This window comes from Vanessa tameamea, chromosome 27, assembly GCF_037043105.1.
Source record: "Vanessa tameamea isolate UH-Manoa-2023 chromosome 27, ilVanTame1 primary haplotype, whole genome shotgun sequence".
Lineage (NCBI taxonomy): Eukaryota > Metazoa > Arthropoda > Insecta > Lepidoptera > Nymphalidae > Vanessa > Vanessa tameamea.
The window spans coordinates 1,652,752-1,666,324 of NC_087335.1; the positions used below are offsets into that span (position 1 = coordinate 1,652,752).

Consider the following 13,573-nt stretch of genomic DNA (forward strand, 5'->3'; position numbering starts at 1 on the left):
CGTCTTATCACGCTAACTTGCAGTGGTTACGAGTGCGTCTAAAATATTACTCTCGACTAAAATGTTATATATTAAAGCTATACCAGGGACTCTAGTCTTTTAAATTGGATACATGCATGCATCTTATTTATTTATTAGCGCGAGGAAGATATCGCAACGAGCTAACACCTATACGTTTCCCCGCCGACGGGCGGCCATGTTGCGCCGCACCGCGCTCAACCCGCCAGTTTCACGCGGGCATTCGGACGCGTGTCGCGTACCGCGCTCGCGGTCAACTATACGCACGAAATTCGAAATTTGAATATATTTTTTTTAATTTAAACTTTTATTTTCTTTTAATTTTTTAACAATGGTCCGCAATAAGGTGAGCGACGGGATCAAAAGTGATCAGATCGTCTCTGAAGTTCAGAAGCGACCATGTCTCTACGACACCAACCACATGAATTACGGAGATCGAGCGGAGAAGATGAGGAGTTGGGAAGAAGTCTGCGAGAGCGTAGTTCCCGGCTGGTACACGCTCGGGCTGACGGAGAAGTTTGCGGCCGGTATGTTCAGATTACCTTACCGTTTTGCGGAGACGGCGATGAAGGCGGGCGCGTGCGGCGCTCAGTCACTCTACAACCGGTCGGATTGCAATTGTCGCGTTCGACTTGCGTGCTCTTTGTTCGGTCGGTCGGATGCTTTCGAAATGTACCCGGTTCGAAATAACGTTTGCGTTTATATAGCAAGGCACGTGGTATTTGATTTTATTAAAAATATTCATAATTACAAATTTATGTTTAATTAATTCAAACTTTATACTTTTATAAGAAATACGGAAGGAGACGGTGCGTTCGTGCGGAAATTTTCGTTCCCAGACGTATATTTCTCACAGCTCACGACTTTAACGAGTTTCAATAAAATACTTTTTTTTTTCAATTAACTCAGTAATCTAAGATGTATATTACATTGTTAGATATATCTAATAAGGTTCGTTATTATGTGTCAATGGCGTTGGTAGCCATTAATCTGACGATAAGAACATAATAACAGTCCGCTATTGGTATATCGTATGTATTTATCCTTGCGTTTGTAACAGGGCGTCATCTTGCAGTGATAATGTAATTTGACTCTATTTAATTATTTTGCTATCATCTTAATATTTAATTTCAAGTAGGTACCTATCTGCAGTGACGTCATCTATGTATGCAGATGATTTAAGTAGTTACCAAGTTTATGTAACTAAACACATTGTTTTGTTAAGTTATTTTTTTTTTATAATGTACATTTATTTCTTAAACATGGCCGCTAACGACATGTATGTATGGAAATGAAGCGATAATTATTATCTTTTGAAATGAAAATAATGTTAAAAATTCACGATGTGATATTATTTCTGTTCAACAATACTAAATAGAGTCGCTTCGAGTAATTAACGTAGACTGTTTAAAGAATTGTTGGTGTTCAAGGACGAAAAAAAATATCTATTTGCAGATCACGTTGAAGTTCACATAAGTTTAGATTTTTAGAATGTATTCATTATGTAGCTTCAAATATTTCATAATTAATAATTATTCGTTATAATAATATATTTATTAAGTTTAGGTAAAGGGAAATTTTAAGTATTATTCTTTAATTAATAATTACGCAATATCACAATTATTGCACGTACGTTCGACGCATATTACATGTATATATTTTGTTAAAGTAATTTAAAAATAAATTAATTTAAATGCTTTTTTTGCATCGTTCACTCTACCTTATAAGTCAATAATAAAAAAAATAAACACGAGACTTAATTGAATAATCTAAATATTACTGATTCGATTTTTGAATTTACAAAAATCACTAATTTTGATTTCCCGGGAAAATATTGCTTCATCATCACAAATACTTATTTTCATATCAATAATCTGCGCTCTGACAAAAACTCGACCAAGTGTAGTTACGTGTCGCGTCAACCGCTTCGCGAACAAAGTTACCGAGTGCACTATTTACAAAGTGTACATTACTCGCTCGACTCCTTACGTTTCGAGACTTTTTTAAAGTAATCGAGCGTTGTAAATTGTTAATAATGAAAATGCCGCGTTTTGAATTATCGTCGAAGAATGCAGTGGTGGGTACGGTGCGGCGTTCGTGACTCAATCGACGCGAGGGGCCGGCCCATTGCCGTCCGTAGCCTCTCTTACACTCGTGCTCGACTGTATTATACATTGCAGATACAATACGAACTGTAGCTAGATATCACTACAATAAGCGTCAATGTAAGATATAAATTAATTAACATCTCTTTAAATTATCATTCTCGAACCCGTTTCGCTGTCTTGTTACAAAGCAATATGGATGCCGTTGAAATTGATAATCATTTGTTTTTATGAACTATATTAATATGACTAAATTTTATTGTTTTAGTTTCTAGCGAAAATCCGTTAACTTTGAAATTATTATATACATTCTTTTTTGAATCTTAATTTATCTAAGCCAAGTAATTTATTTTAGTTTGTAAATACATTTAGATTAAGGTGCGGTCCGTCATTACTATTATAAATAAAGTTAATCAAACGGCTGCAAACAGCACGCTATTACTTCCACAAAATGGCCGCAAGTCCGCAACTCACTTTACTTATCTAATAGGCGCGGATATTTGACATTTCATATTAATTTAAAATAAGAATTTACAATATTTATTAATTTTTTGTTATTGTTATTGCCAGTTAAATTAAGTTACTGATATCAAATTCCGCATTTTTAAACGTTTATAAGTAATATTTTAAAGTAAATGCTAAATTATATGTTCTCTTGGAAAAACATTTATGTTTTAACACTTATAAGTGTTACGACAATTTCTGACTTTTCCTTTGTTAACTAAATTATCAAAAGTTTTTATTAAAAATAGGCAATTAAATAAATTACCGTTGTTTTTTTGAAAGGGACATTTTAATTTAATGTGTTCTTTACTGGTTAATTATTTAATTTTAATCATTATTATAAAGAATTATTGAAGAACATAATGACTAATGGCTTTTTCTAAATTTGATTTACGCTCGTAGCATTATCATAGCATTTTTTTATTTTTTTGAATTGTCGTTCTAATGAACTCCTTCCAGTTTGCAAGATGAAAACTTATGTTTGTTTTTATAATTTAAATATATATATATTTTTTTTTATTTTATCTTTACAATATGCATATCCTTCTGTGTATGTTGTTATTATCCAGTTTGTCATATTATTGTTTACCTAATAATTATATATAACCTAATGAAATCCAATGACCTTAATGACATAGTTGCGGTAATTTCAACCATAATTTCAAATATCGAATAACTTCTTTCGATCATTGAATTTTTTTTTTTCGTCAATAGAACTACTTATACTACTATTAGTTAATCCTACCATCATTTTAAATTTCGAATAGTTATGCGAATTTTAAAATTATGGTAATGAAAAAATTACCACTTGCATAATAAATAAAATTTCGAATAATGCCAATTTTAAATTTTTTTTATGTCGTAATTTTTTTAAAGAAGTTTGTATTTTTATATTCCGCACCTATCCGATACTGAGTCATATAACAGTCACGAGTACGACGTGCGGAGGTACGCGTAGCTCGACGCACACATGAACACATTATATTAGTTATATGAGTATGTATGAATGTATTCTTTGTGTGTCAATTAATACATGAACTAGTATCATAAAAATTAGATTTTTGATGTACGATCATTAGTGTAAAATTGTTAGGTCGTAGGTGCAACGTTTTTGATGAAAATATGTTTTATTTGCGTTACGACTCACACCTGCTCCACGTTGTTGTTGCATAAACACTTTTATTTTTATAAACACTTTTTTTTTTTTTTTGCACTTATATTTCAACGCCCATTTTTATCTCGTATTGAAAAGATAAGTCTAAGGTACATTATCCACATTTTAAATGTTTATTTAAAATAATATTAATAAATCATTTATTGAATATTAGTGATTACGATTTATGATGTGCTGCATATTATGTTTCACTAATTTTATTTTATTTTTAAATCTTGTGTTTAATTTGGTATAGATAAGAATAAGTTTGACATTTTATTATTAAATAATCGGTATTTCGTCTTCTAATGCAATTGTCACTTTAAGTGTTGTAATCCGTTACACTCCAATTCTTTTAGCATTTATGTCGAAATATGATAGTTTTTTTTAATATTTTGTTAAATTATAATCTATTGAGGATATAATAATTATGTAGCCTGTTACAATCGAAAGACTTAGACAAACAAATATGATTAATATATTATATGTAGTTAGGTGCAACGCTATTGCACTTAACTATTTATATCCACTTTCATTTTACTTCCGAAGTTTCAATAAAAACTTCGACGACATTTAAAAAGGGATTTTCTCGAATACTTAATGAGTATTATAGATAATTCAAGATCTCGACCAATGATATCATGTCAATTCAATGTCGAAGGTTATTATTTGTCTATACTTCTGTGATTGGAATAGGCTGTAGCCTGGAATGGGTGGTACCCACTGACCAATCCAGAGCCTACACAACAGCACGTGTAAAAGATTTGCTGATGCGTGAAGATAGTTAGCGATTTGGCAACGACCTTCATAATACGCTGCTTATCTTTTTAAGAAGTATTAGCGAACTGTATGCAGGGTCAGATTTGGAGCCGAGAGCGCCCAGTGGTTAGACGATTACGGGTTGAAACCCATTCAAGCACCACTCGAACTGAATTTGTGCTCGGCGGTGAAGGAAAACATCGTGCGAAAACCGGCATCTATCTAAATTCAATGAAGCTCAAAGTTTTTTACTTTTTTTTTTACAATTTTGTGCGTTGTTATGCACCTACGTTGTATAGTATCAACTTATGTCTTCCTTTGTTTGGACTTATTTGTTCAATATTGTATCATATATTCACAAAGAACGTTGTATAACTAGGACAAAAGATTCGATACGAAATTGCGTAGATTTCTCAGAGTTTCGTCATAATGGTACAAGAGTTATGACTAATACGGCTAGTTCGTAGTAAGGTATCTTTTTGAAGTGAAATATCTGTTGGGCACCTTGGCGGAATACCGACTCTTATAGTCTGCTGGGCTAAGACCCCTCCTCATTTTGAGTAGATGGTTGGAGTTTATTCCACCACGCTGCTCGAATTCGGGGCGTTGGATACACATGTGGCAGAATTTCATTGAATTAAGACACTTTCAGGTTTCCTTACGATATTTTCTTTCACATCTAGCTCGAGAGGAATTGTAAATGCAAATTAAGCACATGGAAAATTATTGATACTTGCCTGGATTTGAACCAGCAATCCTCGGTTAAGATGCAAGCGTTCTAACCACTGGGCTATCTCGGTTCATATGACGTGATGCTAACCGCCGCCGCTCGCTATTTCATTGTTCGTGGCTCGTATACTATAATTTGTTGCTAAATATTATAATAATAAAAACGAAAGTACGTTTTGTTTATTGATTTTCTTTAACTATTTTTTATTAATATTAATTTCAAAGGTTCACATATCTTAGACGTACCACGAGAGCCACTTTTAGTTTATAAAAACTAGTCAGATGGATAATATACCCATGTGTAGATGGGTAGTAGTAAGATCTACCTTGTCTTTTTTTTCTCCCGCTTTGGTAACCTTCAGAAAGGTACCCGGTAGTAACCGAATTATATATGTGAATCTTACTTACTAAAACCATTGCGAAGGCGGTTTTTTCCTCGGATCGGATGCTGAATCGTGTCGATATAACGCATCCGCGGAACCTCCAATGCTGCGCTCCACTAGTGGCTCCGTGGTGTTTTACTGGGGGCAAAGGTGATCTCGTCCCCCGCACTAAGAGCGAGATCATCTCAGCCGTCGCCCTCTAACCCGTAGCTTAATTCGTCCATTCATTTATTTATTTATTTGGGAAACAAACAATTATAATTACACTTAATAGCAAAAAAAACAAATATAAGAAAAACATAAGTCAATCAAGTTTCCGCTTAAAATTAATACGAACAAATTACAACTTACATTAAAAATAAAAACAAAAACAGAAAGTATAAAAAGCAAGTAAAACAAGTTATAGTTTAATAATATGACGTAAACTAAATTTAAATTCACAATTTTTTGAGTTAAATATATCTAATTCTTTACAATGTATGTTATAATTTTTACACGCACGTAACAATAACATATTCTTTGAATAGTCACACTTACAAAGGGGTACAAAAAATAAAGTTTGGTTTCTCACGTTAAGGCGGGCACATTTAAAAAGTACATTATTAAGAAGACTCTTAGAATCAACAATGTTATGGACAATTTTATATAAAAAAATTTGGTCTCTTATATTTCTACGCACGTTTAACGGGATGATACCAGAGATATCACTATTTTCAGTATTATCGGAAAAGCCACCTCTAAATCGCAATGTTTAAAAAATGTTAACTGATTTTTTTCTATACGTTTTATAATAAGGGTTCCAAACTGTAGAGCAATATTCCAAGATAGACCTAACAAAAGCATTAAAAAGTAGAATAAAGCTAAAGCTATTTTTAAATTCCTTAGTCAACTTTAGAATAAATCCTAGCATTTGATACGCTTTAGCTGTTATATAATTAATATGATAAGTAAAAGTTAGCTTATGGTCTAAGTAAACACCCAAATCTCTAATCTCAGAAACTCTGACCAGACCGGTATTCTGCAATTTATAGTCAAATAATATTGGCCTCAGTCTCCTTGTGAATGTTAGAATGTTAATTTTTTTTATATTTAAGCTTAAAAGGTTTTTATCACAGCTATTATCTAAGTTATTGAAATCAGTTTGAAGTAATAAATAATCTTGAGGCGACTTAATTATTTTGAAAATTTTCATGTCATCCGCATAAAGTTGTATGTTACAATTATGAGTATATCGAATAATGTCATTGATAAAAATATTAAATAATAATGGCCCGAGATGAGATCCTTGAGGAACACCAGAGGTAACGGGCACAAACGATGAACAAAAACCTTTTATAGAAACAGCTTGACTACGATCCCTCAAATAAGATTCGAGCCAACGAAGCAGGTCACCGTGAATACCAACGGCAGCAAGTTTTTTGACCAACAGAGAATGAGAGATCTTATCAAAGGCTTTCGAATAGTCAGTGTATACAACATCCACCTGACCACCATTGTCCATCACTGTAGCAAGTTGATGAGTAAACTCACAAAGATTCGTTTCAGTAGATCTACCATTGATGAATCCGTGTTGCTGGTCGATGATAAGCGGCCTTAGAACGAAATATAACTGATCATATATATTTTTTTTCAAATAATTTAGCTATAGTATTTAGTTTAGATATAGGTCGATAATTTTGAATGTAATGCTTATCACCGGTCTTATAAATTGGTACAACAAATGATTGTTTCCATGCTTTGGGTATTTTACCTGTACGAAGAGATAATTTAATTAAGATAAATAAAGGTAAATCCAAATTACTCCAGCAAGATTTAAGAAAAATGGGATGTCCATGTTTTAAACAGTTTAATGTCCATTGTGGGTGTACTTACACTGGCTCACTCAACCTTCAAATCGCAACACAACAACAACACGGGAAACCATACACGTGCCGCTGTCATTTAAGGTATTGACATATTAAAAAACCGATCAAGTGCGAGTCGGATCCGCGTGGAGTGGAGTATCGGTATTATGTTTCTATAAGTACATAGTTCTATCTCTAGGGTTTCTAAACAAGTATTAAAAAAAAAAACTTATCAAACACATACTTTGTACTTTATTTTGTAGTTTACTAGTTCTCGCTCGCGGTCGCTCGTCAGGTGTTAGACGTAAAAGCGTTGCCTATGTCCTTAGCAACAGAGCGACAGAGTTACTTTCGCATTTATAATATTAGTATGGAAGAATTGATTTATAGTCTCAATAGCGCAATGGTTTTCAGGCCACCTAGCGATGTAAGGATCGCAGGATCGATCCTGACCCCTTGGGCTATTGTCCCCTCCTAACATGAAGTGTGAAAGTATTATAGATTATGTATATATTATTTTAAAATGAAAAAAAACCGTCAATGTGGGCCACGTCTTCCAAGAAGACGACAAGCTTGAAGTCCAGCGAAAGTCTTCTGATGTTTAGTAAAAATATAAAATGCCAAAATGTAAAAAAAGGGACGGACAACTGTGTGCCCGTGGATGTTGTAAAATCTAATCTAATTGTGAAAAAAACATGTCATATTACATTTTATTACAATCGATTCTCGATCGAACCTCTTTATATTTAATATGCCAAGCGTTGCTGTATTTCTTTTAATTTTCTAATATGCGCCTAACATCAACTTTAAATTAAGCAAGATGCCGTTATTGTCGTTTCTTGGTTGATAGAAATATTTTCCAGAAATCGCTTAATCTTCTTGCAGGCATGTACCTATAGAAACGCAAAATTTCATTTCCATCCCCTGGAACAATTTCTTTTAGAAAAAACTCGAACTCACCTCAGAACACGATATGAAATGTCAGAAGGTAATAAGCGACATTGTCTAAAATAATGATTAAATGTGTAGGATATAATGGTATACACCATAACCAGTTTTACAGAAGGCTAGGCAGAAGTAATGACGGTTAGTAGTGTAAATATACGAAGATGTTAGATACCTACGAGCGTTTCAATAAACGTCAGCTAGATAATACAAAATAGGAACCGTAAAACGAAACGTTTTTTTGAATAAGTAGCGTTGCTTAAGAGAATGACATTTAGTATTACTTAATTTTACGTTTATTAGTAATAAATTTGTATGATTTATGTTGTGGATAATTAGGAATATCATATTGTTTGTTTCAAGTGGGTTTTAATGGTCAATCATGCAATATAAATAAATATTTTTTTCCTTATTAGAAAATAAAATTGCAACGATAAATGTTGCCTTTTTCTGATGAAATTTTATCTCGGTTCTAGTAATAATTGTCGTTGGTAGTATTTTTTTTTATTTTGTTAAAATAGGCAAGAGTCTTTGTGCATACAGCCTAGTCGTTCCTTATAATATATTATATGCTGGATTAAGTTTATCTCATATGTGGCACGCGATTTAAGCTTATTTCATGAAAAAAACATCGGGTACTTTCCATGTGATGCAATATAATTATGTGTAGTAGTTTTTCCCTCGGAAAATCTATAAGTTTATTGCGTGTAATTTTTCCATACTATACAATAATGTAGTTCTAAAATCACATAATAGTTATACTAAAAGAGAATTATATTAGGCATTCAATAGTCTTCTTTTGCATAATTACAAATCATTAAGGAAAAAAAAATTTAACCTAATTAAGTGTTATCGTGTCTATAGAAGATTGATAATAAATTAAAGCGATATATATGTACGTACTACTAGCCAGTCCCGGCTTCGTCGTTTTCGAATCTACTCAAATACACACAAATATTACAAACCATTAAGAAGGAGTTACATGCAACCCTATTGAAGGTTTGTATATATATAAAGATTATAAGGCGAATACTAGATCCATAGCCCAGTGTTCGAAATTCAACCATAATATATGTATGTACATATATAGGAACATTTGAGGAAAACATGTATGTTTCCATGTTTCGAACGTTTGTAGTCTTATTTTTTTTATAAATATATAAAAAATATTGTTTGCTTAATAGATCAGAAAAAGGGATTGTATTGTTTTGTCTTTGTTTATATATATATATATAGAAAAAATTAAAGGACATGATTAATAAATATATTTTTATTATTAACTAGTTTTCGTCCGCGTGTTATTACGGGGGGGGGGGGGATAGGTATAAAAGAGGTTTAGTCTTGAAAGCTAAAAAGACATACGGACATGAAAGACACACAGTTTATTTTACTTACATTTATAAAATTAGTGTAGACTAGTTTATATGGTGAATTATTGTTTTGGTTTTATATTTTTTTTATGAATTTATTGATCGAGGCACTTCAATAATGTCGTAATGCTGGTCGATAATTAAATTGTATATTAAAATAATCATGTTTTTTAATTAAAGCAAAATATTATTACCTCAGAAATATATGTCGTTTTTACCTTCAAATATATTTTGTATCGTGTTCAAGATAATTATATTTTTATTTAATATAATTAAATGAGGTATAAAAAACAATAACTATTTCACAAATACGATTAATAAATGTACAAAGAAGTAAATGGTCTGCTAATGTCTCACTGTTGGGCTGAGGCCTTTCTCCTTTTGAGGAGATTGTTTGTGGTCTGTTCCACCAGGCTGCTCCAATTCGGGTCGGTGTTCGATTTTCATCTGACAAATCAGGCTTCGTTGCGTTGTTTTCCGTAATAGTCGACCATTTTTTTTTTATATAATAAAATAAACTCATAAAAATTAATTGGTGTTTACCCGGAATTCAACCCGCAATCTTCAGTAAAGATTTACGTGTTCTAAACGCTAGGTTGTCTCGACCCAGCAACAGATACGAAAATTAATGAATTGCATAATAATAATAATTAACAACGTACAATCGGTAATGATTGCAAAAGGACATAATACGAATTATTAATAAAACATATAAAATAAAATAAACAAATACAAATTTAACGAGAATAACAAAGCTGTTTTCAAAACAAAATTATTAAAAGCTTATTTATTAGACGATGCGATTCGCGATCTATTTATAACTTTATAAAATTTATTCGATCATCTGGCGACTGGTGAACGCGCGAACCGAGAGAAACCTCATTCGGCGAGTTCGCGTCGCTGAGACCGTTCCGTTCTGTGCAACCGAAGTCCCGTCTCCGTATATCAATGCTTTTACGTTATAAAATCGAAACGTGTTTAAATTTTAATGATTTTTTTCATTATCTGTGCTCAATTTTTAATCTGTGTTGTGTTGGCGGGTTAATATATTAGATTAAATTGAAATTAATTGCGCGTTTAACTTGCCGTATCTTAGTTTTCTTAAAAAATAAACGAATTTATGTGATTATTTTCGCTTGGTGTTTTTTTAAAATTTGTTAAATTACCTAATAATATGATAATTAATATTGTTGTAATTTGTACCTGTAGTTGAATGTACGTTTGTCAGACCGCGATGTTTTAATAGATTTATTTTTTTAAATTTGGAATTTGGAATTATTGTTTCAACTAACGATGTTGTAATTATCGTACAGATAAATAATATTGATAAGCAAATAACACAGTTGTGTCGTGTCGTTTATTTATTTTTCGATGTTTAATACAAACGGTTGCTTGGAACAATTAATGTTTAATTAAAAAGTGCATTTAAGGCCATCCTGAAGAGATTAGACGTAGCAGGATAAATAAATCTAAAATGGGTAGGTATTTATTTTAATTATTAATATCCATAGATTACTAGTGATTTTAAATAGTGACGTTCAGTTTTATTGCGATTGGCTTCATTCGCAACAAAATTAACTTTTATTTTAAAATTCTTGCGTGTGTTATCCACACCGATATGCGTTGCTTATGTATATTGTTTTACATGTGTACTGGTACATTATAATCGATGTGTGCGTTTGGAGTGAGTGTGTAGCAATATTATATATCCTATAAATGTCGCGAGAAAATTGTACATTACGAATACAATTTACTACTTTTTTTTATTAAGATTGATTTTATTTATGATATAGGAAGGAAGGTAATTGGGCTACCTGATGATAAGTGGTCACCACCGCCCACAGATATTGGCTACCTAAGAAATATCACCAATTCCTTACATCGCCGATGAGCTACCAAGCTTGGAAACTAAGATGTCCCTTGTATTCTGACTCACTCACCCTTCCAATCGTAACACAACAACGTTAAGTATTTCTTCGGCGGAAGAATGAGTAAGTTAATAATTCTTTTTAATCAACATATTTTATAAAGTCTTGTCAAATTTATACAAAACCTTTAAAATTTAATCTTATACTAAGTTATACTTTATAATGATGGTTTGGTTAATAAATGATACAAGACAATAGTTTTGTATCATTTAATAACCAAACGAACTATTGCGTGGTAATTTTTCGACGCATAATCTTACTTTCTATGTAATAAATAATACATTCTGACGACATAACTTGTGTGTTATAGTTTATTTTAAAATGAATTAACCTTGATATTTCTTTGTAATTGTCTCTACAAACGTGTCAACATTTTTTTTTCATTTATTCTACATTTTAAATAAGGAAATACTGGTTTACACGAGAACCGTTCGAGAAACGATAAATATAATTAAATAAATAAAAAATGAACTCTGAAATGTTATCATTTAAGCGTTTTAATCAAACGTATTAAGTTTTCTGTTTTCAAATTTAAACATTGTGTAAAGTGAAGTAAGAGAGTACATGTCCCAGTGCTGGGCTAAGACTCCTTCGTTTTTGATTGGTGGAAGATTTTCATTTAACACATGTACGCTTCTTTAATATGTTTTCCTTTGCCGCTTAGAATAAGATGTATTAAAAACACAAATTAATCACATGATAATTCTTTTTTGATTCACATGTTCTAACCAAACAGGCCATTACGATTTTTTTTTTAATAAGTAACTCATTTGGTTACTTATGTAGGTGTTTATTATTATTATAAATACAAGTAGGTAAATAATATGACCTTAGCTGAGAATCCGAGACATAGACGCCATTTTGTTTTTGTAATACAATAACCGAAAATGCTTTGTCAGTTGGAGGATCTCATTTCTTACTTTAATTTTAATAAACCTTGGTTAATATATAATTATTAATAATTTTACTTCATGCTTATATTATATATGCGAAAGTTTCGATGGATGAATGTTTGTAATTCAAGGCGGAGTGGATTTGAATGGTATTTGACATAGAGGTAGGTAATACTCTGGAATAGTACATTGGTTACTTTTTATCGTTAAGTATAAGACCACCCCCCCACACTCGGACATAAACTATTTGAATATATATCCTAACTATTATTATCAAAGACAAAATTAGTTGAGATTGAGAGAGAGAGGTGATATGTATATTTATATATTTTTATTACATTATAATGATTTTTTGTCCAAAGATAATCTGGTGAAGGTGCAGTTGTTATTTAATGCGTCTTGTGATATATTTTTTTAATTTTTTGTATGAAATCACGAGGTTTGTCCTTGTCGCTTAAATTATTATCGGAGAATTTAAAATGAATTGTACAAATAAATATAATATAACTTTTTTGACTGTTAAATGATATTAATAAACTTTGTGCAAGACCGTCTGAGTAGATGATATCTTTCATGATTTTTTCTATTCGCCATAAATTAATACTTTATATTGGGAGTGAGCCACACTCACAACACAATTGGATCTGCGATTGTTACTTTCTAAAAGTAAAATAATTATCAGTCATCAAACAAAAAGTGGCAGGAATATGTTATGTTTACGGAGATCATATTGTCTAAGGATGAATGGACAGTTACCATGGACGACTTGAGCACAGATGCATTTATTAAAAAAAAAAAAACATTTGTGTCATTTCTTGGGTTATCATAATACATGAACCACGAAATCTTAGACGATTATCCGAACGCACGTCCCAATTAAATTTTATCTACACTTTATGATAGTTTCTCCAGGCTGACTATGCAGACTTCATACAGCTAAAA

At 31.7% G+C, this 13,573-nt stretch overlaps 1 protein-coding gene across 2 annotated transcripts in view; it reads left to right on the top strand.

Annotated features, from left to right (window-relative positions):
* The first annotated feature begins 216 nt into the window (after nt 1–216).
* The window catches only part of LOC113404893 (uncharacterized), a 38,196-nt gene continuing 24,839 nt past the window's right edge, over nt 217–13,573 (top strand). Inside the window, exon 1 of one of the 2 annotated variants that reach the window (XM_026645967.2) lies at nt 217–545. In XM_026645967.2, coding sequence (XP_026501752.2) covers nt 350–545 — 196 coding nt within the window. In that variant the 5' untranslated portion in view covers nt 217–349. Of the gene's footprint in view, nt 546–11,081; nt 11,289–13,573 lie in introns of those variants that run through there. The other variant, XM_026645968.2, reaches the window with a different exon arrangement.